General features: G+C 42.1%; 1 protein-coding gene across 1 annotated transcript; it reads right to left on the bottom strand.

The window, feature by feature from the left end:
* Window positions 1–889: 889 nt before the first annotated feature.
* Window positions 890–22,600, bottom strand: etv1 (ETS variant transcription factor 1). The gene is made up of 12 exons (XM_076081225.1): window positions 22,541–22,600; window positions 21,970–22,060; window positions 21,596–21,643; window positions 16,900–16,953; window positions 10,608–10,737; window positions 9,174–9,362; window positions 7,949–8,196; window positions 5,445–5,516; window positions 5,283–5,351; window positions 4,184–4,353; window positions 2,573–2,674; window positions 890–1,111 (listed from the first exon to the last, which is right to left on the bottom strand). Exons 1-12 carry the CDS (start codon window positions 22,583–22,585, stop codon window positions 890–892), a joined length of 1,440 nt encoding a protein of 479 aa, XP_075937340.1. The 5' UTR covers window positions 22,586–22,600.
* Between the last annotated feature and the right edge of the window lie 4,174 nt (window positions 22,601–26,774).

Here is a 26,774-nt window from a genome sequence, read left to right as displayed (position 1 = left end):
CCTGAATGACAAACCAACGCTGCTGATTCAGAATACAAAGGAAAACTGCTGTTTATGGTGAATGAGTTATTTTACAGCGGCTTGGAGCTTTATTGAATTATCTTAAACACAGGCCGTATTTTCATCAGCACATTCCCATGATGCACCCTTGTTTCTTTACTTCACTACCCCGAGAGGCTTCATTGAGAGAATGATTCATGTCAACACGGCAAAAAACAAAACACAGTTATGATGAGATCTGCAGTTTGATTGGACGAGGGGATCGTTGACGAGATCAAACTGGCTGATGGCCGCTTAATGTCTCTTTCATCATCACATCATGTCACTTCACCATAAAAGCATCAATACGTTGCCAGTATTCCCTTTAAAATGAGCATGAAAGTACAGGACGGCTGTTTGAGACTAAAGGAGTGATCATCCTTCGATCCGCAGCGCGAGCGTGGACGAGTCTCTTTTGCAGGAAGTCTTAAGATTCAGTCCTTGGGTGACCGTTTGCCAATGAGTCCTGTCTCACCGGGGCGCCACATGCTCGAAAATAATAAGAATAAAAAACAAACAAACCTAATGATTCCCACATTAATGTACAAACATAAACAACGGTTAAAAAGCCAACCACGTAGCTAGCCCCTGGCAGGTTAACACCGCGCTTCCTGTCCATAAAGTGCACTCTCCATCCTGCTGTGCGGCTTGGGAAAAAAAGAAAAGTGTGTTTATGTGAGAGAGAGAGAGATAAGGGAAGCTCCGCTGCATGTGTGTGTGTGTTCAGTCTTATTCCCGGAGCGACTGTGAATTAGAGGACATGACAGTCTCAGGTGTATGGACGGAGGAGGAGGCGGGGGAGGGGTGGAGTGGAGGTGTGTGTGTGTGTGTGTGTTTTAATGGGCTGGCGTTAATAAACGTAGCCCTCGCTGTAGGGGTGCGGCGGGCAGTAGGGCCCCTCCTGTACGTAGGCCATGTTTTCGTCAAAGTGCGACAGCGGCACCGTGTCCTCCTCGTTGATCTGCCGCTCCATGTCCGTCTTCAGCACCGGCCGCTGATTGTCGGGAAACGCCATGGAGAACAAGGCCTCGGGGTCGCACACAAACTTGTAGACGTATCTCTCGCCGGCCACCTGGACGGAGACGGAGAGGACGGGGTGGGACAAATGAGTGGGGAGGACATTTTGGTTTCGGACATTTCTAAACTGTGGGAGTGCGCACACGCGGCGAGGAGAGTCCATTGAACTTTAAACACGACTGATGAATCACCAGAGATATTATCATATTATCATCCTTTTCTTAAAAGTACTATTTACAAAATAACCGGACTCTCAGTGGACACGAAAATGTCGAAAAATATGAATTTTCATCTTTTCTGTTGTGAGTAAAAGGGTTTAATATTCAATTAACGTCAACACATTCTTTATTTTTTCCTATTTATGGAAATCCCTGACACATTTCAAAGTCAATCTACCAAAACGGTCAAAGTTAAATTTGAGTATATTGTGAGAAAGTTAACAGTGTTAGGAGGATAAAGCATGGTGGGTTTGGTGAACATCTCTTAAAGGCAGATATAATCTCAGTGGGCGGAATTAAATTTTTTTTTTACGAGTTCCTTCTTTTAAGAAACGTCATTAAAGTTTGCCTGATTACCGACTACAATAGGCCCTTTTAACTGCAGACATGTTGAGGTTCATAGCCGGTAAACACAGTTTAACTGATAAAAAGAACAACGGTGACATTATATTTAGTGTGTTACAGTCATTCCAGTGAGCCAGCATACTCATAACCAGGTCACTGGCCCACCTAAATGAAACAGGGCCACAATGAATGTGATTAATTACACCTGTGTTCACCCTGCAATCACAAGCCAAACGCAGATTTAACTCAATCAGTGTCCCAAATCCATGCTCCATACAAACTCTAAGCAGGCTTTGAGTGCGGCATGTATTGTGTTCACACTGTAAAAAGCATCTAAATCAGGATTAAAAACTCCCTTAACTTTCGAGTGTGTTGTTGGTTTAAAGTATTTATCCACAGTGCATTGCACAAAGGGAATAGAGGGGCAGCACATTTTTACAGCTGGTAAAAATTAAGATTGTAGATGTTGGTGAAACAGCTTCAGGGACACCTCAGAACAAATCTAAATAACCAGGAAAGTCTCTCTGTTAAGTTTAACTGTCCTGCTCATGTTAAAGTTGACCTCTGTCTGAAGTATTGTATCATTTAATGTCAGTATAAAACTGTGAAGCACAGTACATGACCAAGGAGAAAGAAATGAGGACGTATGCCTGTAACACAGAGTAGGATATTTCTTTTAACTTAAGTGTGCAAGAACAAAGTTTCAAAGCCTTGATCTTGGTCAGTGTTTCTAAGACGCTCCACCTCCTTATATAAGCTACCACGAGGAGGGGCGTCAGCACATGCTCCTCCTTTTACACAGGTGGTATCAATCAGGCTCTCATTGTGGATCTGAGCTCCAAACCTTTCATCTTATTAAAAAGGTGAGTTTTCATGATTTGAGCGAAGCCCAACAGAGATTTGGATTTTTATTGTTGGTACACATATATGTCTTATATCGTCTTTTATTTTACCTTTTGCATGATTCCCTTCTCGTAGTAGTAGCGCAACGATCGGCTGAGCTTGTCGTAATTCATCGCCGGTCGATTCTTCTGTATCCCCCACCGACGTGCCACCTTTGCACCACACACGGATAAACAACACAAAGGCAGAGTGGGTAAACAGAAACAGACAAAGCATTACAACACAAACACGCACGGCCTTTCCCTGATTTTTCCACCCGCGGCAGCTGAAATGTTAAACAAACTTATTAATCCATATTTAGCTAATAACAGTCATTAGAGTGCGTCCAGCCTCGGCAGACCTGACCAGGGATGTGTTCATTAGGAGCTTGTCACACACCCAGCGGAGGAGGCAGCAGATGTTGTAGCACCTGTCTACCAGACCACCCACCACCCGGCCTCGCAGTCCAAACCCACAGCCCCCGCGGCGCTCTCGCCAGCTTCTCCTCTGCAGATTCTACTCTTCTCCTCTTCGTCTCCTTTTTTTTGTTCAATTATTTCAGCTTTTTCCTCTGAGCCTTTTGTACTTTTCTCGCTGACATGCCACACCTGCCTGTGAAAAGGCAGAATCCTCGAGCTAACGCTTGTCCGCCGCGTCCCCCCCAAAGCGAGTGCGTTCGGTCACCTGATGGCATGAATGGGCCCCCCTGTTAGCTGCAGCTGGCCCGCGCCTCTAGACACTGTCGGGCTGCGTGGACCGCTGCCAGGTACCCACTCTATCTCCTCCGCTCTTCAACCCCCCCACCCACGCCTGCAACCTGCATCCTCCTCCATCCCACCAACAGCGATAGTGACTGAGCCCCACTGTGTGTGATGTGGGCGCTCACAGACTCGGCCTCTGTTTCCATTTCAAAAGGCCCAACCGTCAACATGGGTTATATTTTTAGGAATACGGCCTGTGAAATATTTAGCAGGGCGTTGGCCTTAAGGGGTCAGCTGGATGGATGTGGTAGAGTACAAGGTACATATATAAACAAAAAACTATTAAGGCAGCTACAGAACTGACTTGACCACTTTAAGAGCAGCGAATGTTATTCATCCCACTTCAAATGGTGACCTTTGACATTGTCTTTTTCTGCCTGGATGTGTCACGCAAACTTTCTTTCTTTTTTATATGAATGTAACACACTGGAGTAGAGCGGCAACTAACTATTATTTCCAATTAATCTGTTATTATTGCCTATTAAATGTCCAGAAAATGGTGAAAAATGGCCATCATGACTTGCCAGATGAGAAGTAGACATCCTCATATTGTTTGTTTTTATCACACCAGCAGCTCAAAACCTAAAAATATTCAGTTATCAATGAGAAAAAAAAATGAGAAAAGCAGCAAATTCTCATTTGAGAAGCTGGAACCATCAAAAGTTTGGCAATTTTCTTTGAATAAATGATTGCAATTTTGACAGATTAAACAGACTACAGTACGCAAGTAACACGTGGTGGTTAAAATCAATATAAAGTACAAGCTTTATACTGATGTATTTCGCTTGTTTTTTGTATGTAAAGTGACCTTCTGTTGCGTAAAAGCTGCCTCCAATCCAATCCAATCCATTGTTAAGACGATACAGATTCTATGTAAAAACATTTAAATAAACAGTAACAACGTCTCTCTGAGCCCCTCACCTCCTCTGGCTCGATGAGTTTGAACTCCATGCCGCGGCCGGTCCAGGCGATGTAGTGGGAGTTGGACGGGTCGTCCAGCAGAGCCACCAGGAACTGCCAGAGCTGCAGCGAGCCTCTGCGCTGGTACGACGGGCCCTCGCGGTAAATGCCCGACTCCTGCTTGATGTCACCTAGAGGACACATAACGGACCTTTACTTTCATCCACAAAGACGGAGTCGAGACCCACTGGAGGGTCGCGGGGGATTTTAACCAGGTTGCCAAAAAATTTGTGGAATTTCTTCCTTTGTCTTATATTTAACAATTATACTGTATCTGTAGTACACCTTTGAGCCACATTGTTCTAATTGTAGCTACTTATAGCATTGAATCTTCACATGAAAAGCTAGCAAACATTTTTTCAGTTTGTTTTACTGATTCGAGTAAAAAATGAGTCTGTTAACCTAAATGCATTTATTTGTGCTCATTTATAAAGCTAGCTTTACCTACAAAAGGTAATGCGCCGTAATTCATGGATATCCTACGGATTAATATCTTGTGTCATCCATGTAATCATGAACGAGGAAGTATGAAGACCATTGGCGCACACGGGGCTGGCGGGTCCAACAAATAGCGATCTTTCAGCCAGGAGAATGCTTTTTGTTCTTTTATTTGACACGTAACTTGCGTAACGTGGGTGAAAACAGAAGTTTATTTTGAAGAGACTGTATGCGAGGAACGAGCGGAAATCAACACGTGTTGCTGTCTTTTATTGGAAAACGCATGAGGAGTAACTTTTCGTAAGATATCATACGCAGCGTTTATGAGGATACGTTGGTTTTCAATAACACATTGATAAAACAAAGTTGTGATTATCAAATGTATATCTCTTTAAAATGGCTGGTTGACCTGTTCATGATAATATAAGGGGATCTGGAGATGGCAGTAAAAATTGTCAGGAACACTCATTTATGCAAGAATTTGCTCTCCTCACGATTTAAAGATCAGGCCAGTTGTGAATTGGGTCGCGATGTTTTGAGGAAACACTGCTGTATGGGGTTCCAGCACAACTGCACGTGTTTTTAATGTAGAATTGAAAAGAACTCGGATGGAAAAACTCACCTTCAACCTTTTCAGGCACCACGCAGGTATCGTCGTAGAAATGCCTCGCCACTTTGTCAAACATACAACCTGGGAAGATTTAAGAAAGGGGGTGTTTGACATAATATTCAGCCCAAGTTCAAAGTGCACGATCACAACATTGACCCGCATCATCGCTGGTACCTTCAGTCCTGTTAGCGTGAGCCAGGTAGCCGTCTTGCCGTAAGTAGACAGAATGGCAGCTAGGCACTTCTGCTGAAAGCCAGGAAAGAAATGGGAGAAGTGGGTGTTAAAGGGCCCGAAGGCAGCATGAAGAACACTATCTCAGTTATCTGAGAGCAGTCAAAGCCTGTTCACTCAATGCACCACTGGCTCTGATTAAAGAACGTGCCCCCCAGCAACGGCTCCCAGCCGCAGGCCGGCTCACTATATCACCCTGCTAATACTCGCCGCCGGCGTCTCCACTCGGTGGAAGATTTACTACCGAACAAAAACACGGCGCTGGTGTGAAAACACACGGCGGCATGATGTAAGTTTTTTTTCATAACGCGACGGGGCTCAACGTAAAGCTTTTACAGTTTGACTTCTTCACTGGTTCCTGTGTCACGGCAGCACGTCGGCTAAGTGTCGATTTAGATTTAAAGGCCCTGAAAACGCATTTTCTCACTCAGGTTCTGACTGTGTGTGATCGGATTTTACATGAACAAACTATTTTCTGTTTTGGTTGTTTCAGAGGACAGATTTTTACTTTTCTCTGAGCTCTTCCCGCAGGTTTGAAGTGGGCGGAGCTCAGTTGAAAAAAAAATGTTAAAAATCAATGTTAGGTCTCCCCAATGTTTTTTTTTTTCTTTACTTTGACTGCTGCTTAATTAATCCTTATTTATTGCAATAGAGAAAACTAATATAATATAGTTGACACAATTTAAAATACAATGCAAAATATTGGTGGTGCCTCTCTTACATCGAGAAAGGATCACTTTTTCCTCCTTCTGTAACATATCTGTTTATTATTTCTTTCCTTCATTAACATCACAGACTTAACAAGAGAACCTGGATTCCCTGATATTTAGCAGAATAATCGTTTTTCCATCTCATTTGAAAGATTTTGTACCTAAAATTGTTTAACCACTTGTATTTAATCACATCATTCTCTGTAAAGAAGCCTGTATTCAGGCTTAATTTACTGTACTCTATATGTCAGATCCGCCCACAACACAGACATCGCGGCCGTGGCTCGTGATCAAGAAAACGGCCAAACAGGTTACGAAGCGAATGTTCAATAAACAGACTGAGGCCCTTCATTTAGGCCCATAAACATTTCTCTGAACTTCATCAAAGTAATGGGCTTGTAGAGGAAATTGCTGCTAATGAAATTACCAGCTCCCCTCCCTTCCTTTCCAACAGGCCTGCTCCAGTCAACATGCTCCACTGTGACTAATAAATTCACTCTGATGCTCCATCTTGGATACACAGGACAGTACGGGACAGCAGCGCACACAAGACCTCAATAAACCAAAATATACCTCCTCGCTCTCTTTATGTTGAATCTTTAGAGTGCTGCTGGTTACTTGTAAGGACTAGAAGCTAATAATATAACTTTATGTTACAGTTGTGCTCTTTGTGAGTCAGTGAGATGTACATCTGACTTGCTTTGAAACAAGTAACTAGTTTAACAGTTAATCCATCACCATTTGGAACATTGATTAATCGTTTAAGCCATTATTGAGCAAAAATGTCCCGAGCCGGTTCTGGCTTCTTAAATTTGAGCATTTCATTGTTTTTATCATTATGAATTAAATATATTTAGACAGTTGGTCTGACGAAACAAACACATTGAAGACATTTGGACTACAGGCTTTTTTTTGTTTGCCCTTTTAGAATTAATAATTGAGAAACAAATTGAGAAAAATAATGTAATAGAAGATAAATCAATAATTTAAATTATTGTTAGGTGCAGCCCTAATCTTGAGACATATTTATGCTAATTGTCTACAACCTGGAAGCTACAGAGAGTGTTGTTTTGTATCTAGAAGTCGTGCAACTCAATAAACACATCTACGGCAAAGTAAAAAACAAAATCTCTAGTTTTCCTCGACAGAAACCGCAGAGCTGCTGTTGTGAAAACAAAGACGGTCTAACGTAACAGAGAGCTGAAAGAGGCCCAGTGTTTTTCTACCGCCATGGGAAGAGGCGACTTTTCTCCCTGCCTGGTCACACAGACTCTCCTCCAGCTCGGCCTCTCCTGGGTCCTCTCTGTCCGCCTTGTGAATGAACCCAGCGGTCCGGCGTATGTCCATTCATGTCCTTGTGTAGCCCCGGGCTCCACCGAGGCCCGTGGGCTGATGATTAGCTCCCTTTACTCTCTAACTAAAGGGAAGCGGACAAGCGTGGGAGGGTGGATTTTGGATTGTGACCAGGCATAGCAAGGCCCCCTGACCCCCCCCCCCCCCCCCCCTCCCCCTTTTCCTCTTTCCTATTAGAGCGCCACAGGAAATGGCGACCGGCACAGACACCCGGCCCAACCAGATCCCCTGCCCTAATAATGGGCAAACTCAATAAACGCCACCCCCCTCCTCCCACGCCTTCTCCCATTCCTGAAATGATAACGCTCTGGCAGCTGCTCTCTCTCTTCATACCTCTTCCACCTATCGGGGTGAAACAACGCCTTTTACCTTCAAGCCTCTCACCTGAGTCGTAGGTGAAGTCCCTCGGCTCCTGTTTGATCATCATGGTGGCCGGGTACGCGTGGGGTAGCGGCGCCCCCATCACGGCCGGGTGTTCGAACAGGGGGTCGGGATACTCCTGCTTGAAGCCCTGAGGAGGGAAGGGGATGTTGGGCTCGGACATCTGCCTGTGGTAGATGGGCCGGCCGTCCCGAGCCATCGTGGGCGGGGAGGGGAACGAGTGGCACGGCTCTGAGAGCTGACGGCGAAATCTGGGGAGGAACGCAGAGTCAGAGGATTCATTATCAGCCACAGAAAACAAAGAGCTATGGACTTCATTTAGTTTACTTTTAGCGTAAAAATGAGGATGTTTGACATTTTTGCCTGAAAAATTACTTCAATCATCAACCGATTATGAAGTTAGATGCTGATTATTCTTCTATCTGTAGACTAATTGATATAACTTCTAGTTGATGAATAATTGTGCTGAACAAACTGTTCCCAAAGGTCAAGAATGAACTTCGATGCTAAAATGAGATTTGACGTGTAACAACTGTGAACCTAAAACATATGAAATAAAAGGCCAAATATTAATTAGAAGTCTTTTAAAATGTAAAATAAATAATATTTACAACAAACTGTGGCTATATTCCCCTCTACGACAGCTGTACGTCCTAAAAACATGCTGCTACCAACAGAAATAAGAGCAGCCTAGCCATCCTCAGTGATAGAAATAAGAAAGCTACAGTAGTGCTGACACTCAGTGGTACCCAACCTGTGGGTCAGGACCCCCAAAGGTGTCACAAGATTCATCTGAAGGGTCGCGACATGATTAGCTGGACAGGAAGGCAGAGAATACTTTCAGTTTTTCTGCTTTTTATTATTAATTACTGGATACTTTTACCTCCTCGAGCTTCTAAAATTATTCAACAGGACCAGGGCAAAATGGAAACCAGTGATTAAGGGTCACATGATGTGACATGTCGTTGCTTTATTTTAAGGCGTCACAAATCAAAAAGGTCGGGATCCATGAAATTCTGTATGAAAGTCACCGACATTAGTTTTCCAGTATATTGAGTTACGTCTTTGTCAGTCAGACTGAGCCGTTAGATAACATTTGCTGCAGTTTGCTGGCTCCTCCCACTGAAAATACTGGACCAATGAGATTCCACCGTGACTAAAACGCTGATCCACATCATGTGATAATCTCCACATGTAAATGGGATGTAAATGTAAACGGCTGCGGTACCTGTGGTCCATAGAGTAGGCGCTGTCAGGGAGCGGCTGCGAGGCCGGTATGTGGGCGTAGGTCCTGTCTGGTTTGGGCGTCGGGGCCGCCGTGGGTGAGGCATGGTGGAGTGGGGACACAGGGGTGCTACAGGGGGGAGTCACTGGGCTGGAGGGCTTCATTCCTGCAGGCTGCTTCTGCTCATAGGCACTGTGGAAAACAGAGGACGAGAGTCAAATATGTTTCTCGTTCTGCTTGTTTGTGTTTGAGGTGTTTCATGATGAGAAAAGCCTCCCGTATGTTAATCACAGAATTTCATCATGTGCTTTGTGCTATGTCTTACATGTGGTGGAAGAAGGCTTTATCCATACACTTGTGCATCTGATTCTGTTGCTGACATGTTTTACAGTGGGTGAGGTAAATATGGAAGATACTTTGTGTGAAAAGAAAGAAATATTACATTACAGTCATTTAGCAGACGCTTTTATCCAAAGCGACTTACAATTCAGATACTCAACAAATACTCAACAAAAGAAAAAAAGGGGGATAGAGGGTTTTACTTAATGTTACTTTACTTTCCAATACTTGTGTCCGAGAAGCAAATCTTTGACTATGCAAAATGTCAAACAAAAGGTGGATTAAAACTCATTTTACAGAGCTTTTGCACTCTTTATAATGTTAAATTAGTATTTTCTTTAAGGGATTTTGGTAAAAAAAAGTCCTATATTCTCTTCTGTTTGCCACACATTTGTCCTTCTACGATTTCTGTCAGCTCAGACGCATGCTGCCTTGTTTCGGTGGATATATTAAGACACATCACACCACCTCTTGGCGTACACTGTGGAGGTTTTAATGTAAAGCAAGCCCTGCCAGGTGAGCAAATGAATCACACACATGATTCATCACTTATGAAACAGTTTCTCTCTGCATACAAGGTCATTATACGAGCATGCAAAGAGAATTAATGTTGTGAATAACAGATCAGTTTATTTGAAGTAAAAAAAAAAAAAAAAAAACTCAACATGACTGTACTCGTCCAAATGTTTTGGATTTACTTAGAAATAAAATAAGAGACGCCAGGAGTTTCTAAGTACGTCTAATTTGATATGAATTAAAGTCATTTTGAGAGAAATATGGAGCGCTGAACAATCTAAAATGAATTAAACAACAACTGAAGCTCAATATATAACTATCTAAAATAAACCGATGCCTGGTCAAAGCCTAAAATATAAAAATAATATTATGATAATAACATAATATTCAACTAATGCCATGACCGGATCTCAAATACTCAAAACTAATTTTCACCATTTCACGATAAAGCTCTTGTTGTTGCTTAAGGACGGAATGTGAAACCAAAATAACAAATGGCGGCTGTTTATAATTTGAAAATGTTTAAAGAGTTGTGTTTTAGAGGAGTACTTGAAGTAGGTTTCGGTGTCGTGCGGGGCCCACCTGACGTTGTAGGGGCACTTCTCTCCATACTGGAGTTTGAAGGGCCGTTCCTGACTACAGTTGGAGCTCAGCTCTGAACACGGGCTGTGCAGCTCCCTCTTGATCTTCAGCTGCAGTCCGTGGAAAGCCACTACGCACCGGGGGAGAAAGAGAGAGGGGGGGGGGGGGGGGGGGCAAAATAATTTAGAAACTGAACGACAACAAACCACCTCCCTATCATTTTTTTTTAGGATTAACAATTGTTCGTGGCAGATTAACCACTACATCTATCGTCTGCAAAATCATTCACAAAAAACATAAACAAAAACAATCAAATTAATACATTTTGCTGCTGGTTTTTAGAATGTGACCATTAAACGATATCTAACAAAAGGACAAAGCGTCTGTGTACCACAGTATGAACTGCAGGCAGCCATATTTAGTAAATATACTAATATATGTACATGTATGAATGTGTGTGATTAAGACAATTCATGATGGATAAGTTAAAAGACTTTTGGAAGCATCCGTTCACCGACAGATTTGACGTCGCCGACACAAACAACTCACTTCAAATGTCATTTGTTCGGCCTTTTATTCCTGACAGGGACTCTTTTAGTGAAATATGACAATCATAAAACTGGACGTCCTGTAAATGCTTTATCTGCTTTCAGCTGGCTGTCAATACGTTCCAGACGTCAACAACAGGGCTCATTGATCTGGAGGGGGTTGGGGTGAGGGGGGAGGGGGGGCTACCTATGGCCCCACAGTGAGCCCGGTGCATCTGTTAAGTGCCTGATCAGTCCTGATTAACATGCCATCATCTCAAGTCATGATCAACGCTAATCCAATTGGCTGCGCTTCTGACGGAAAAAAACCAAGTCAGTCAGAATGAAGTCAGGCTCGGGTTGCCTCGCCAATCGCCGTCTCACCGCGGCTGCACACAAAGCAGCGGTGAGGCCGTCCCCACAGCATCCCTCGGTTGAAGGGAATGATTTTAGACTGACGTTTGAGGCTGAGAGACGGCCTGTTTTTCCTGATTTAAAAACAGGGCGAGCTGAAATTATGAATGGAGAAGTTAAAGTACAAACATTTAGACATTTGATGACCCTAGAGACTCAAATCTGTGGTTTTGGGAGTATTTTTCTTTTAAATACGGCAACATTCCGGACGGTCTCTACGGCTGCAAGGAGCTGAGAGAGGAGGATGTTTTGGGGAGTTTTCTCACGGCTGACTGACAGCTGCCGTACGAGCAGGGGTCGATCTGCCAACACCCCTTCTGACGCACAGCCGAGCCCCTGGGGGACGGGCCACACGGGCCCGGCATGACAAAGCTCAGGGGTTGTTCGCAGCCCTCGCTGGGGGCCTGACCTTTCCGGGTCATCGATCGGAGGTCAAAGAGACACTTCCTGAGGGGAGACCTTTGACGCCGGTGGCATGGCAGAGCCTCGTTAAGGGCTTACGGAGTCAAAACAATACCGTAGTTATGAATGTTCAGTGTCACTTTAATTACCTACTAACAACAAACATTTATTTCTTTTTTTCTGAGTTCAAAACGTCTCCCCATGACTTCTGGTTTACGGCTCACCTCATGCCAGACGACATTTATTTTCTTCATTTAACACTAAATCGACATCAGTTCATTCAATTTACATACGTCTATAAAAACGTTTAACTACTGCGTCACATCAGCCATCAACAATAGCTTCTTGTGTGCTGCAGCGCAAGGCCTTGAATTAGAAATGGAAATGTCACAATAGATTTCGTCAGTGGGGTGCCAAGGTACACAAATCAATAGCGAGGGCATTGCCTCTGACGAAAACAGAGACTTCCTTTTTAGTCCAGAATGTCATGCCCATCACTGCTTGATTGCTCTCATTATCTACATATTGATTAGCCGAGATGGCGAGGTGTTTAAAAGTAGAAGCAGTTAGAACAATTACTGGGTCTATTTCGAATGCAAATGTTTTTTTTGTCGTTGTGTTTTTCCTTCTGAGCCATTAACTTAAATTGTCTGCAATTTTTTTTTAATCTTTGGTGGAGAGATTCAATAGAAATCTTAAAAAAAAACACAATTCCTTGTGTATTTGAGCTTGTCCAAGATATATTTAATCTTCATATATTTCCTCACAAAACTCGGTTCTAACAATTCAATTTTAGCTGCCATTTTTCTGGCAATCATTTTGGTACATTGTCAAAGAACTCTTGGCCCCAAACGTTATGTATTCTCAGGTACAAACGGTGTGTTTTGGCAGAATCAGAGCCTGCGTTTGGCAGATATTTCTCCGGTCCATTCATAAAAAGAAATACAGGTCTTTTGGCAACAGCGAAAAACCCTCCATTCCATTTTCACCTACTGTAGGTGCTCGCCTTTGCTGTTAAATGACGGAGGCTCAGATCTGCTGGTAACGTGTGGCCTCATTTTACACCTCCGCTACTATTTCGTTCCCTGCTAAGTTATGCTAATGGCAAGCATCTGTGTTGGAGTTTGAGACAAAGAAAATTCTCCTTCTCCTCCTTCAGCCCGAGGACACTTTCGCTTCGAGGCCGCTCACATGCTGCTTCTGTGCTGCATGGATGGAGAGTGCGAAGTCGACATTGAGAGAAACTGCCATAGCTTCCTGAGAGGTGATAAATCTGAAGCCACGAAAAAATCAAATAACACCCAGGGAAAGGAATTTCCTTTCTGATACAATCTTTGAAGCTACAAAACCCCAGATTATTTCTTTATCCCCATTCACTTATTTTTTTAAGCACATAAAAATGTTTAAATACTATTGTTTTACTACTAATAGGAATTCAATAGAAACAGATGTAAAACTACAAGTATTTAAAAAATAATTCACGTAAAAATCCGCTAATTTCAAATGGAGTAATAGTAGAGATTCAGATTCAAGACTATGCCGAGTATATATTTACTGGATTCAAAATAAGATTAAGAACTGTCAGAATATTTTACTCAGAAAAAATACTATTGTTGCCACACAAGTTGTTTATTTTGCTAATGCTACCAATTAGTTAACACAGATAGCAACCTAGAAAACAAATGTTCAGGCTTTCAACACAACTGGAACAATTACTTTTTGACTAATGCTGACTATCAAAATATTTTTCAACATTTACCTTTAATGCTAATTACCATTACATTTATGAAAGAAATATTATGGTTGCTACACTAGTTGTTTATTTTGCTAATGCTACCAAAAAGCTAGCATAGAGAGCAAACTAGCTAGTAAACAGTAATGCTAACAACACAAGAGGACAAATTACATTTTGGCTAATGCTAACTATGCTACTATCGAAGCATTTGCAGTAAACTGTAGTTAACTTAATTTGGTTCAATTGAAATTTGATGCAGACACTTAATGACTGACGAGTTAATGCTTATATGAAGAGTGACACAATGTAGAGTGCACTGGATTATATTTTGTAACACTTAACTAGTGTTTGTTTCACTTCTAGTTCACTCTTATTGAAGTCAGTGGGTTTTTTGGATGGGTTTTTGGTTTGATGCCTGAAATAAGGCCTGTGGTTAACATAACATAAATACCCTACTCGAGAATTTTGAAGGTTTCACGTGTCTTTAAAAAGGCTAACAAATGGCTAAATGTGGTGACGTGAAGTCATGTGGACGTGGGGTAGTTCGTTCATAGTCTCAAGTTAGCTTTTTACCTCTGGCGACTGTATTTAAGCAGAGTTCATTTGTAAAGATTATCTTGCTGAACAAAACATGTAGGTATCATTAACGATTGTTTGTCAAGGAGCTTATTTTCTGCAATAATAAGCCGATGGGATTTTTCCTTTTTGTGGAGGAAACCAGAGTGATGCTAACTTTCTGGTTGGCCTACAAAAATACGTCTTCGCTGCAGCACTCTGCAGGCCGAGTAAATTATACTGACTTCACCAAAATAGGCTACTGAATGATCTTAAATAATAAGGCTGCTGTTAATTGGTATTATTCCTTATTGTCAACAAATCAACATGAACAGTAAATCTTTAAAAGAGGTCACAAATATTTCTTTACATTTTTAATAAGGAATTTCCTAAAACAGGTCGGCACTGTAGTTTTTAGCAAAGAAAAGTAAAAGATAGTTATTAACAGTTTTTGGACAACAATGGAGCTCTATGGCACAGAGGAATAAACTGTGTCAGCCTTCCGATACTTAGATACTACTAATACTTGTTAGTATGATTAAATTACTGTTAGTTTTGGTCTTTTCTTGGTATTTGTTGACAATAAGTAGTACGCATGAAAGCTGATTTCAGGGATGAAATTCCCTACATGTAATAACTTCCAACCCTACTCGCTGTCCTTCTCTCCGTGCTCTTGCAACTCCGAGATAAATCTCTTTCCAGCTTCATCTCTGGCTCTCTACCTCCCCGTCCGCCCCTCCGTCTCTCCGCTCGGTGAAACCCATATGGGAGAGCTGCCGGCTGGGATGCCTGCTCGCGCGCCCAACCACGGTGCCCTCACCCTCCCGCCATCTGTTAGTGCCTCTCCAGTCTGCTGCAGGTTTGCCAACAGGACATTTCAGATGGTCAGCAGTCTCCTGCCACCGTGGCCACCCACCCCGGCTACCTCTGAAGGACAACGGGACAGTCTCGGTGACCTCTGGTTCTCTACTGTACGCCGCACCGCTCCTCCATCTTGGATGTGAGGGTACGCTAATTCACACCAAAGGGTCGGGATTTTAGTTCACTGTTCGTGGTGCGTTTCAATACAAAATCCAGCCGGATGAATGGAAAGAGCTTGAGAGGGCAAAATATTTGAAGGACATAAAGGAGGATGAGGATTATTTGTTTTTACAATCTAACTATGGTTTACTTAATCTTAGCTTTTCTTTATTCAGCCTGTGGAGCAAATATGGCCTTAAATAGATACATTCATTAACAATATTTAACAAACAAGTTGCAAAATCCGAGTAAGACAATTTGAAGGCCGACGCGTTTGAAAGGATGATACTGTTCTTGTCATCCTGAGACTTAATGGTAAAGAAAATCTTAGCTACAGGCCTCGTCTGGTTTTTAATCTCAGCAACCAACAGGAACCTGCTTGAGTAGCTCAGGCTGTGAATCGGCTCACAAAGGGTTAAAATGTCTTAGATTTAGCTTAATGCCAGATCGTTTTCTACTTAGTCTTACCCAAATGTCTTTAAAAAAACTAACAATTTACTGTAAAACTAAGAGGTTAGCGATGCAAATTTCACATGTGACCTTTCCTCTTTGTTCTAGTTCCTCACTTCTGCATTTTGTCCCACTTTGTTTCCAGGTTAAAGGGCGTTGAGGACATCGGGAAGACTTGTTTTGTGTCTTTTCTCACAGTTTCATGGGCGTTTTGGCTCATCTGAAAGACATGTGCTCGCTTGGGGTCCCACTGAGCTCCACTCACTCCATTTCTGTCCCCACCTTGGCACTACTTCCTCCAGAAGTGGACCGTGCCAAGTCACCAGTCACCAGTGTGCAACCACCGTGCACAACCAGGTGAAGTACGACCAACTACCTAATCCTCAATACTGAGAGTGTAAAAGCAGCTCAGGTCGGGCCAAAGACATTCTTATCAAACTGTTAAGGAGTATTTTTAAAAACAGAATTTTTTTCTCATGCGGTAAAAAAAAATAGAGAAAGGAGGAAATAAAATCCTGCTTGCTTTCATACTGTATACCAGGAGGCCAACAAGCCTTCAACTGAAAAGGATAAATGTAGTATTAACTAATATTAAACTGCTGGATTTAGAAAATCTAACCACACTGGATGGTTTGCACTAAAAGCACTTCGAGGAAAGGTCATGCACGAGCAAGATTTTATTCTGGAAAAATTCAAAACAGCCATCAATTGACAGCAGTTTGTCCTACCTGGAGTTAAAAATATCACTTCAACCCACTGGGGAAAAAAATAAAAAAGTCTGCCACAATATTTTGATGTTTATGCAAATAAATCACAGTGCAATAATATCTCAGTGGTGGTGAAGAGGTACATGAGCAACCGAAGGAAGGGAGAGACAGATATAGAGACAGAGAGACAGAGAACACCCCCCCCCCCCCCTGGCCCATGCACCTGCAGACCTGCAAGACTGCTGCAGCTCTCCAGAGAGCACTTGTGCGAGCAAAGGTGAGGGTATCGAGAGACACGGAGAAAAACACACACCACCACCACCACCACCGCGTTCACTCTCCCCGAGTACAAACACAGCCCGTCGAGACGAGTGAAGAAAAAAAACGAAAAAAAGAGGAAAAACTACCACAGATGTTGACACACATAAACACAAGCATGCACACCGACACAGAAGAGAAAAGCAACGCGGTCTCTTACTCACAGTTTTCAGTCTGGAAGTCTGGAACGAACTGCTCGTCATTGTCGGGAACTTGAGCTAAAGACACAAGCAGAGAAGAAGAAAGGGAATGATTGTTTCGGATGTTGATGGACAACGCAGCATTGATCACAGCTCTCCACAGCCCAGTACCCTCCTCTGGCAAACAGTCTCCTGGGATATTAGCTTGGCTTATCCCGGCATTGTTCGCCTCCGCTGTCGGTTAAAGAACACCGAGAATATGTTTTACAGGGAAGAGGTATTTTCTTTTTCCTTGGTGCCAATGTTGCAGTACGGTTTTATATGCTTCAACAGCCAAAAAATATCTTCATCTTGACAAGTCATTTTGATCTATTATTGAGCTCTAGGAGTGTTATTTTTCTAAAAACAACAAATAAACACAATTATTTTTTTCTTTGTATTAAAACAAATCTCTTAAAAAGAAAATAAATCAGGAATCCAATGACAAAGTTCGTATCGTGGTCATTCTGGAGCTTTCTATCCATCAGTTGTTACAAATTTCCATTTTTAAAAACATGCTTACATTTTTATTTAATTTAATCTCAAAGTCATTTGTCTTAATTCTAGTGCAACAATCCTTTTTGTGTCTGTGTATCTTCACACAAACAATCACATCTAAAACAATTCTTAGCTTTATTTCTAGTGAAAAGAAGTTACCGGATCATAATTATTTTGGGATTTAATAAAAGAGCTTGATAATAGAATTAAAAAAAATACTTGTGAGCAACTAGGAAATGCTCCAAAATTACAGAATCAGACGCTATCGATGTACAAAATAACCTTGAAATGTTATGAACAATACGTCGTCCATGATTTTCTGAAATGAGCTGCACAATGGACCATGTTTTCCAACAAACGCCAGCCTGCCAGGGTTTTAATACATTGCTTTAGGGGACCATCTACTTCCTAATTCCACTTCCTGAGGTCGCCCTGTCCATTGACTGCTCCGCAGCCTCGGCTCTCACTGCTTGCCAGCAGCCAAACACCCATTGTTAGCAGTATCTAATTGGCTTCTTCCCTACTGGTGAATCCACCTGTACCTACCGAGTCAGGTCTGTTCCAAGCCCTCCGATGCTTCAAACGCCCCTGCACTCTCAGGCTAATGCTAAAATAATGAAGCCTGCTCCGCTTCGGCTCCAATTAGGCATGCACATATTTATATCACACGTATTTACACTCGGTGACAGTTCTCCACGTCCCTCAAGCTCGTCTCTCTCTGGCGAAAGGCAAAGGGAGATTTAAATGTGTCATTAGCACGTCTATTTATGCACACAATGAGGTGGATCCTCATTATCACAGGATCGGTAACATGTCTCCACATGTCTAGAGATTTTCAAATGAAAAACACTGATTTTCCGTCTTTTTTTTTTTACTCCTGATATGATCGGGGTTGAGGTTTTTTCTCTCTGCCAGAGGTGTGAATTGAGGAGAGTAAACAATCAACAGGCGAAATTGCTCCATATTTTCCAACAATGTCAAGCGGGTGAAGAGAGCAGCAAACAAAGACGTATAATGATTTCACTCCAGATTCTGCTGCAGTTAAAGCCATCAGCTCTCTATTGTATGCACGTCTTTTCAATAGAAGTTGCATTCAAACCCGGTTGGAAAAGCAGAAAGAATCTGGGAAACAACTTTGCTGTTTTACTCCACTTTGTTACACTGCTTTCTTAAAGGGCCCTAGCACAAACATTTGAATAATGTATTAACTAAAAACAGATACAAAGGAAAGACCTCACATGATACTCAAACCTTCTAGAAGCTTCAACGCTTTGATTCTAATCTTTTTTTTCCTCTTCTCCCCAGAACTCAAAACCACAACATCCAAACCAAGACGAGAATGAAAAATATGGAAACAAGGGTGGAACGCACAAAAAGCTCTCGTCCCATTAACGCAACACAAACAAACTTTCAGAAACTTCAGAGAGCCGAGCTTGGAAAAGGGACAAAGAGAGGAGAGACGAGAAACAAAACAAAAAAAAGAGAAAGGCAGCAGTGTTTGTGCCCAAAAAGGAAGTACAGGATGGATGAGTCACCGGCCTCAGTCTGTGAATGAGCCAGCTGATCTCTGCAACAAACTCCTGGGGAGGAACGAACGGCAGAGCTGGAAATCTGCCGCCATTCACAAAACAAAAACAAAAAAGTGAGAGGGAGAAGGACAGAAGGGACAGAAGGGGGAAAAGGGAGTGAGGAGGAAAAGAGAGAAGCTATAAACACGAGGCCTGAGCAAGAGAGACTATCTGAGTTTTTAAACATTCTTCCTGCTGATTTCTAGAGAAACAATATGCTGTCAGTAACAGAGAAATCATTGAATTCACAAAAGCAAATAAAGTAGAGAAATCTCTCAAAAATTATCTTTTTTTCCCCGGCAAAAAAAAGGTGCTTAAATAAGTCTTAAAAAAGAAAAGAAAAGCTGTGTGGCGGTGGAGGGCAGACGTGGTGTGTGGGGGTCAAACCTTCGCCTGTCAGCTGACGAACGCCCTCAACCTCTCGGCCTTTGAGTCGGAAATTCAGTCCGTCTCTCATAATTCCTCCTCTTGTTCCAATTACCTGAACTAATAAATCTTAGAAATGGGAAGGTATTCCTTCTCATCTTAATGGACAGGAAGTCATTCATTAAATCTACACTCTTGAAGCGTACATCATCACGTTGATCCACGACAGGCAGAACTGTAATCTTTAACAGTAATACCTCTTATCACACGCCGCCGTCTCTTTTCTCACTTTGGATACTGAAATATTAAAATCCTGTCTTATTCTTTTTTTCTTCTAACGCCCCACGGTGTGCGCCGCGATGCCTCATAATCTAACTGCTGCTCAGATTTCGGCTCGACCGCTCCAATATCTGTTTCAACACATACTTTTCATTTTTTTAAAGCTTTGGATTGCACTGCGAGCATTTTCTAATGTGTTAAAGAATAGATGGAGCCCATGAATGATTGAGAGTCTTATTCACCTGTGTGAAGGGTGCGAGTTAAGATTTCTCGAGACACTTTTCCAAGGGGAATGTATTACGACTCAATCCTTATTTAAAGAAAAAAGTATTGTAGTTGATTCAATTATACTGTGCACTTGAGAGGTCTACTTTACAACTGGAAGCATGGCTTCATAGCCTGAGCACTGACTGATGTGTTAATGATTTCAGAGGTTGGGATTTTATTGCTGCAATACTACGATACAAAAAATACACCTATTAAAAATCACAAAGTCTCATTGACTTGATTTACATAAATAAAACAGGATTATATCAAATATGTTAATATGTGTGCCTTTTATTTTACAGTCAATGTCAAGATGTTCTAATCATTTCAAATGCTCCACATTTTGATTAAAGGACTAAGAAATAACTCAAACTGTAATTTTACACATTAAAACTGATTCTAAGAATTGCTTTTTTGAATTAACGCAAACTTTTAATGTTTAACAATTAGGTTTTTCTATTCTTATAACAGTGTATGTTTAACCGAGTTTGTGCAGTAAAGGGAAGAAGCAGTTTTGTATTACTATTGAGACAAGGACCACAGTGCTTTGGCTTGTTTGCATTAAAAATACGTGTAATTTGTTTTACTTTTCAGATTTTTATACAGGCAAAAAAGAGTTTAAATCACCCTTTCCCAGCACTTATGTGCTTTCACGCTGTACAACTTGACACTCTGTTTGGATTTCTCAGTTTTACTCTGACAGAGCAAATCACAAACAGCTTCTAACCCTGAATATATAAAAATATATTCAACTTTTCACTGTTAATCTCTAAAATACCCAACTCGCACTCTACTGACATAAACTTTCAGATTACATGCAATAGTCAAAGCGAGTGGCATCTTAATGAGATGTAAGTACAAAAGTCAAGCAAAGAAACCACGAGGAACATGCACATACACATAAAAACAATTCAAAGTCGAATAAATAACATGAACAATATTCACCACTAACCGAAACTTCGGTGCTGCAGACACGGTGGAAAGAGGACACTCGCACTTAAATCCTGAAGCATCACGTCTCAGTTAGACCACAATGAGCAAGTCTTGCCATTAGAGAAAAAAAAATACTAAAACGCAAAGAAATGGATAAATATTTTCTTTTTTAAGTCAATCGAAAGCCTGCGAATTAAAAGAAAAATTATAGATCCATTCTTTTTTTTTTTTTTGCTGCCAAGAAATAAAACTGAAGATGACAAGGTGGTGGTACAGCTGGAGCAGATAGAGAGGTGTGCTGAGAGGAAGCAAAGAGAGAGAGAGAGAGAGAGAGAGAGAGAGAGAGAGAGAGAGAGAGAGAGAGAGAGAGAGAGAGAGAGGGAGGGAGAGCAGATGAGACAGTGAAAGAGAGAGAGAGCTGGTAGGCTCCAGCAGAGCTCTGGTGGAGGTGGAGGTGGTGGAGGCGGCGGCTGGCGTGCAGCACGTTAGCTCCTGCCAAAAGCAGAAGAGACAGTGAGCGTCGGAGAGCCTTCTCCTGGTAATTTGTGATGACACTCTCTGGGTAGAGCCTCCTCTGTCTCCCTCAAGACCCCTCGCTCACAGTCTCTAATGTATGCATGACACACAAGGTGCCTCTTCCACACAGGCTGTTAATTGGACTGCGACGCTAGGCTTGTAACTCCAGGCAGCTCCCCCCCCCCCCCCCTTCCCTCCCCACAACCCATCTCTCCTCCTTATTTTTTTTTTTGCTCGAGATTTAAAATACTCACCTTCTGCCAGCCAAGTCTCCTGCAGCTGACTGAGGTCCTGGAAGAGCTCTGGAGGGAAGAAGCAGAGAACAAGGCTTGAAGGCAGTAAAAAAAAATTAAAAAACACAATCAAAGCCCTGGAGGAGCATCAGAAACGACCGACTTCATTACCGCGGGCTGATCTGCCGTCAGAGCCCTTTTGGAGCTCAGTGGGCACGTGTGCAGCTAATAACAAGTCAATTTGTGTCTCTGACCACTGACAGAGGCTTGTGAGAATCATCACAGGCCGCTGTGTTGTAATTGAGATTCTGTAGTTAGCAGCGCAGGTGGCCACAAACCAATTGAATTTTGCTAAATGTTTAGGAGCCGTGAAATTAACTTCTCCCTCTGCCTACCTTCGGTGTCCAGAGCCAGGTCGGACTTAATGAATTTTCTCTTTCTGTCATTTGCTGGCCTCTCGCAGCTCGTTGTATTTCCTAGTGGCTTCTGCAACAAAACAACAACAAAATAGGAGACACAAATCAATTTATTCTTTTCCATCATTGGAGCAGTGATTCTGTTGTTGGCTGCAGTGCACGTGGAACTGATAGAGCCTCAATGAGCCACTCATTTGATGCCTCACACACACACACACACACACTTCCAAAGCCATGCAAAGAGACCTCGTCAGATATAATTAGCAAGTTGTAACACGGTGCATGACCAATAACACGGTGTGTATAGTAGTGGGCACCTTGTTTAGCGGTTGATCTTTGATTATTAGATGAAACTTAAATGGTCCCTGAGGGAGAAATGAGTCTTGGCAGCAGCAGGAAGAAAGACAGAGATGAGATCAGAACCAATAGAAAAGTATTAGAGAGAAGAACAGACGTTTGGAACAAGAAAAGATATTAAAGATGATATGAGAGGTCTGCATTTGTTATTGGATTTGCTCCCAAGTTTCTTGTTTTTTTTTGGTCAACTCACTTTGGAGTTACAGTAAGGCACTTGCTGGTCGTGAAATCTATCCATTCTGCGCCGCTGTGGCTTTTAATTGACGAGCGATCTGCAGAGTCTCCAGTCCGGTCCCCCTTCAAAAGAACCGAGATGGATGGAAAGCAGAAAGAAAGAGGACATGAATGAACGTCTCATTCTTAAGGCACAGTTCAGTTCAGGCACCTCTTGCCGGCGATTTTAAGACGGGAAATGACCGACAACACCTCCGGCGATGCTGTAAAGTTAAGTTAAGAAGCTGCAAATGTCGTGCGTAAACGAGGCGACGAGCTGGGCTGCAGGGCGCGCCGAAATGTTTTACACGATAGAATAAACTTATGAAGCAAAGGAAGTGTGTGGAAAAAACAACAACTACCATGCAACTTACCCAGAGACCTCGCTTTTCATCCGCGCGCGGAGTGCCACGGAGCGGCTGAACGATCCTCACAGTCCCGCTGCTGCCTGCGCTTCTCTCCGCGCCGCTCACTGTGTTGCTTTCTAGCGGCTTGGCATCGCCTCCCGGGGCCTCCCATGGAAACAAGCCGCACTCCGCTTCCTATTGGTTGTCAATGTCTTTCACTGGATCAGATTGCTGGCAGTCAATCACGCACGGCTGCGGGCGGTAAAGCACCGGAGAAACATGATAGTATGATAGTAAAAAAAAACAGCAGAAAAAGAAAGCCTGGACTCTGTAGTTATTTTAATAGAAGAAATTACGCACCAAACGTCAGCATCATTTGTCATGTTTTTAAAGTTACAAACATGCAAACTGCACTTGCACGCACACACACACACACACACACACACACACACACACACACACACACACACACACACACACACACACACACACACACGCACCCTCCCCTCTCACACACACACTCCTTTCCCGGTCAAGTTTGTGTCCATGGTAACTGTGTTTTGAAGAGTCTCCAGAGGGACTTGCTTTAAGCGCCAGCTCTTCGCTCTCCTGTAAAGGATACATTGTGGGGACCCGCAGAAGTTACTGACCTGGAAGTAAAGCTCAGGTCACCGGGCAGAACTAAGGACAGCTTCACCAAAAATGAAACACTGCAGCTTACTAACGCACACACACATACACACCACACACACACACACACACATGGCCGATGAATAGCAGGGAACAAAGACTGTATATAAGAGGCAGGGAAATGTCTTAACCTAAAGTCTGAAGCTGGTGTAGTGCTGAACGTTCTCATCATGCCATTTATCTATAGCTTCCTGGTTTAGTTGCAATGATGCAGTTATTCACATAACGTTACGGTGAATGCAGAAAAGTAAAATACTGAAAGAGGAATCTGAAGTAACTGATTATATTTTTTAAATAAATGTTGCAGCAAAAATTGCAATACTGAAATCTAGTGGAGTACAAGTATAAGTAAATGGAAATACTCGTAAAAATGTACACGTACCTCAAATTTGTCCTTATATGCTTGAGTAAACTTCCCAACACTGGTGAGTGTGTATGTCCGGCTTGAAACTGTCAATAAGTCTTAAAATGACATTTTTGTTCTGTCATTTGTTGTCGGTGTTACAGGTAAAGCCCTTTGACACTGTGTTGTGTTGGGCTACATAAATAAAATGGCTTTTTTTCGTGGCTTTAAGAAATTTCCACAGCTCAAAATTATAATAATATAAAGTGTGACAATCAACATTTTGATACGTCGGCACTTTATTAAACGTTATCTTATTGTAAGCAGGTTTTAGGAGAGATTAACGGAAAAATATAAAAAACAACTTTATTTAATGTCTCTTGACTTTGGCTTTTTAAAATCTCCACTGTTCAGCAGGTAACAAGTTCTAACTACCATATTATTTTGTTCCACAATAAAGTTCTAAAGGGGCATTTGTTCTTCAAAGTAAAGTATTGTGGTATTTTGACCATATTCCAAGCTGAATTGGCACCTGCTCCTGACCTTTCTATTAAAATTAAAGCAGCGTATCATTTCACAACAGATAAAACAACGTTTATTGATGGCACGTCTAATGGAGGAAAGTAAATGGGCAAATTGTAAAGTTACGTTTCCTATCTCAGCCAGGAAGAAGCTTGATTTGTTTTGTAACTGTAGTGGCTAAGTTGTGATTTATAACGATGTGTTTCTACAGTACAACAATCAACACCGGTTTCCCCTCGCACTGGTGCAGGACAGATCTAGGATAAACCCACGGCAGGGAACTTTACCATTGCATTAAGCACTTGACTGAAAGTCGGACATATCGGAAGTCAGCAGTGGTCACGCTGATGCCATCTTGGATCCACGCAGGGTTCCATTACCAGGCAGGTGAAGTGGATGTGAACTGATATACTGTGTCACTCCTGCTGAACCCCCCCCGAGGACGAAGAAACGCAGTTCAAGTGCAGGCGTCCACCCGTCTGACACCGAGACACGCAGTAAACAAAGTGCCACTCCACAGTAGGATAGAGAGATGTCTTTTGGTCTAAGGACACGGCTGGTGCTTCAGTCTAATACGGCCCTACACTAGGTTCCTTGAATTATCTTTTGTTTTTGTTAAGAAATCAGTATCTTGCTATTTTTTGGTACGTATTTGGTACAAATTGTAAAAACCAAAAAGAGTATAAAGTGTTCTCTGCATAGATTTAAGTGTGCGGATATCTATTCTACCAGTTTGAGCTTTTTTGATACTTCCGGCACCTTAATTAAGATAAAGGTGAAGCCGTGGTTATCCTGCATAACCAAAGAGAGGAAATTGTATTTATTGATATAGCAACCCATACATAAGTATTATTTGAAGGGGGTTTGCATATTTGGTAACAACTAACAATGTTGTAACAGGTAATTTGATTGAAAAAAATATATGTATAGGTGGGCACTAATATAGTCAACATTGTTAACAATTGCTTAGTCCTAAATTAAAAATGATTCAAACACATAATTTGTTATTCTGTGACTCTTTTGTAATTGAAATCCCTGGGAAATGTACTGAGGTTACAGTCATTTTCCAACATCACAACTGATTAATGAAAATTAGATAACATTTCTTCATGGAGTGCAGTTATTGACAGCGTGGGCTCCATGGTAACATTGCCCTAACAGCTGGACATACGCAGTGGGGGGCGGGGCTTAGTGAAGGGTCAATTAGCTTTCATGAGCTACAGTTAAAAAGCTAAATCATGAGCTACAGTTGCAAAGCCAATTTGTTAGCTACGCTATATCGAATTAGCTGTCATAAGCTGCTGTTAGGCAGGTAATTCGTTAGCTACAGTTGGGGGACTACCGTAGCTTTCTCTCTCTTTCTCTGATTTGCATCATGAACACAGGACTGAGTGTGAATGTGGAGTAGTTGTGGAGGGAGGCCTGAAGGGCGGGGCTCTGGATTTTCTCCAAAGTTACATACACCAGCTTTAACAACGTGAAAGCTATCCAACTTACCCAACACGTTAATGGTACAAAACCATCTACGTAAGCTCAGGGTGGACAAAGGTCAAAGTACAAAACACACCACAACACTCTGTCAAACAACAAAAGCTTTTTTTTTTTATTCATATTTTCATCATCACTTTTCCCAATCAACATTGGCAGGCAGAATTTGTTTTTAGGCAGAACAACATGGTGTGAGTTCTAGAGTGAAAGCAGTAAGCGGAAAAAATAAATAAATACTGTGTACAAAAATACAACCTCACTGTACAAACGCAGCACCTTAAAAAGCAAAGAGATGGGAGACTCGTCAGATCCGTCTCCTCTGGCGTATGGCACTTTAAAAGACAAACATTCGAGACTAAGGAGTGCAATTTAGTTAAACACAACACATTTACCAAGTGTGTGTCCCGCTGGTAGGTCACTAAGAAATCCCCCAAAATGTGTCTTTGGTGGGACTGAATATAAATAAATACTATTTAAATGCAGAAATGTACTGAATCACTACCATTACCATCCAGAATAATGCCATTTGAATGTATAGAGGAGACTTTTATGAAATAAACACTTTAAATGAAAGGAAATCTGCCAAAGTGGCATCATTAATTCATTTATAGACGCCATGTGCACGCGTCAGTGGCTGTAAAATGCTTCTGAAAACTGTAATTATTGGATGGGATTGATTTTCAGTATGTCTTCTTTAAATCAAGCTCGTACATATATATGTCGATAGTCATTTTGTTTTTAGACCTTAAATGGTCAATGCACGCTTTTATGCGCAGCGGACTGTAAACACTCAACCGTAGACATCAGAGCAAATCAATGACCAC

This window comes from Anarhichas minor, unplaced genomic scaffold (genome assembly GCF_050575085.1).
Source record: "Anarhichas minor isolate MPS153535 unplaced genomic scaffold, ASM5057508v1 ptg000079l, whole genome shotgun sequence".
Lineage (NCBI taxonomy): Eukaryota > Metazoa > Chordata > Actinopteri > Perciformes > Anarhichadidae > Anarhichas > Anarhichas minor.
The sequence above is the reverse complement of the archived record's forward strand: the minus strand, read 5'-3'. Positions and strand labels throughout refer to the sequence as shown.

Coding starts and splice junctions, on each gene's coding strand:
- etv1 (XM_076081225.1), bottom strand. CDS start 22,585: ATGGATAGATTTCACGACCAGCAAGTGCCTTACTGTAACTCCAAA. Junction 22,061..22,540: donor TGCCTTACTGTAACTCCAAA/GTGAGTTGACCA, acceptor GTTTTGTTGCAG/AAGCCACTAGGAAATACAAC. Junction 8,197..9,173: donor GCCTACTCTATGGACCACAG/GTACCGCAGCCG, acceptor GTTCCTCCCCAG/ATTTCGCCGTCAGCTCTCAG.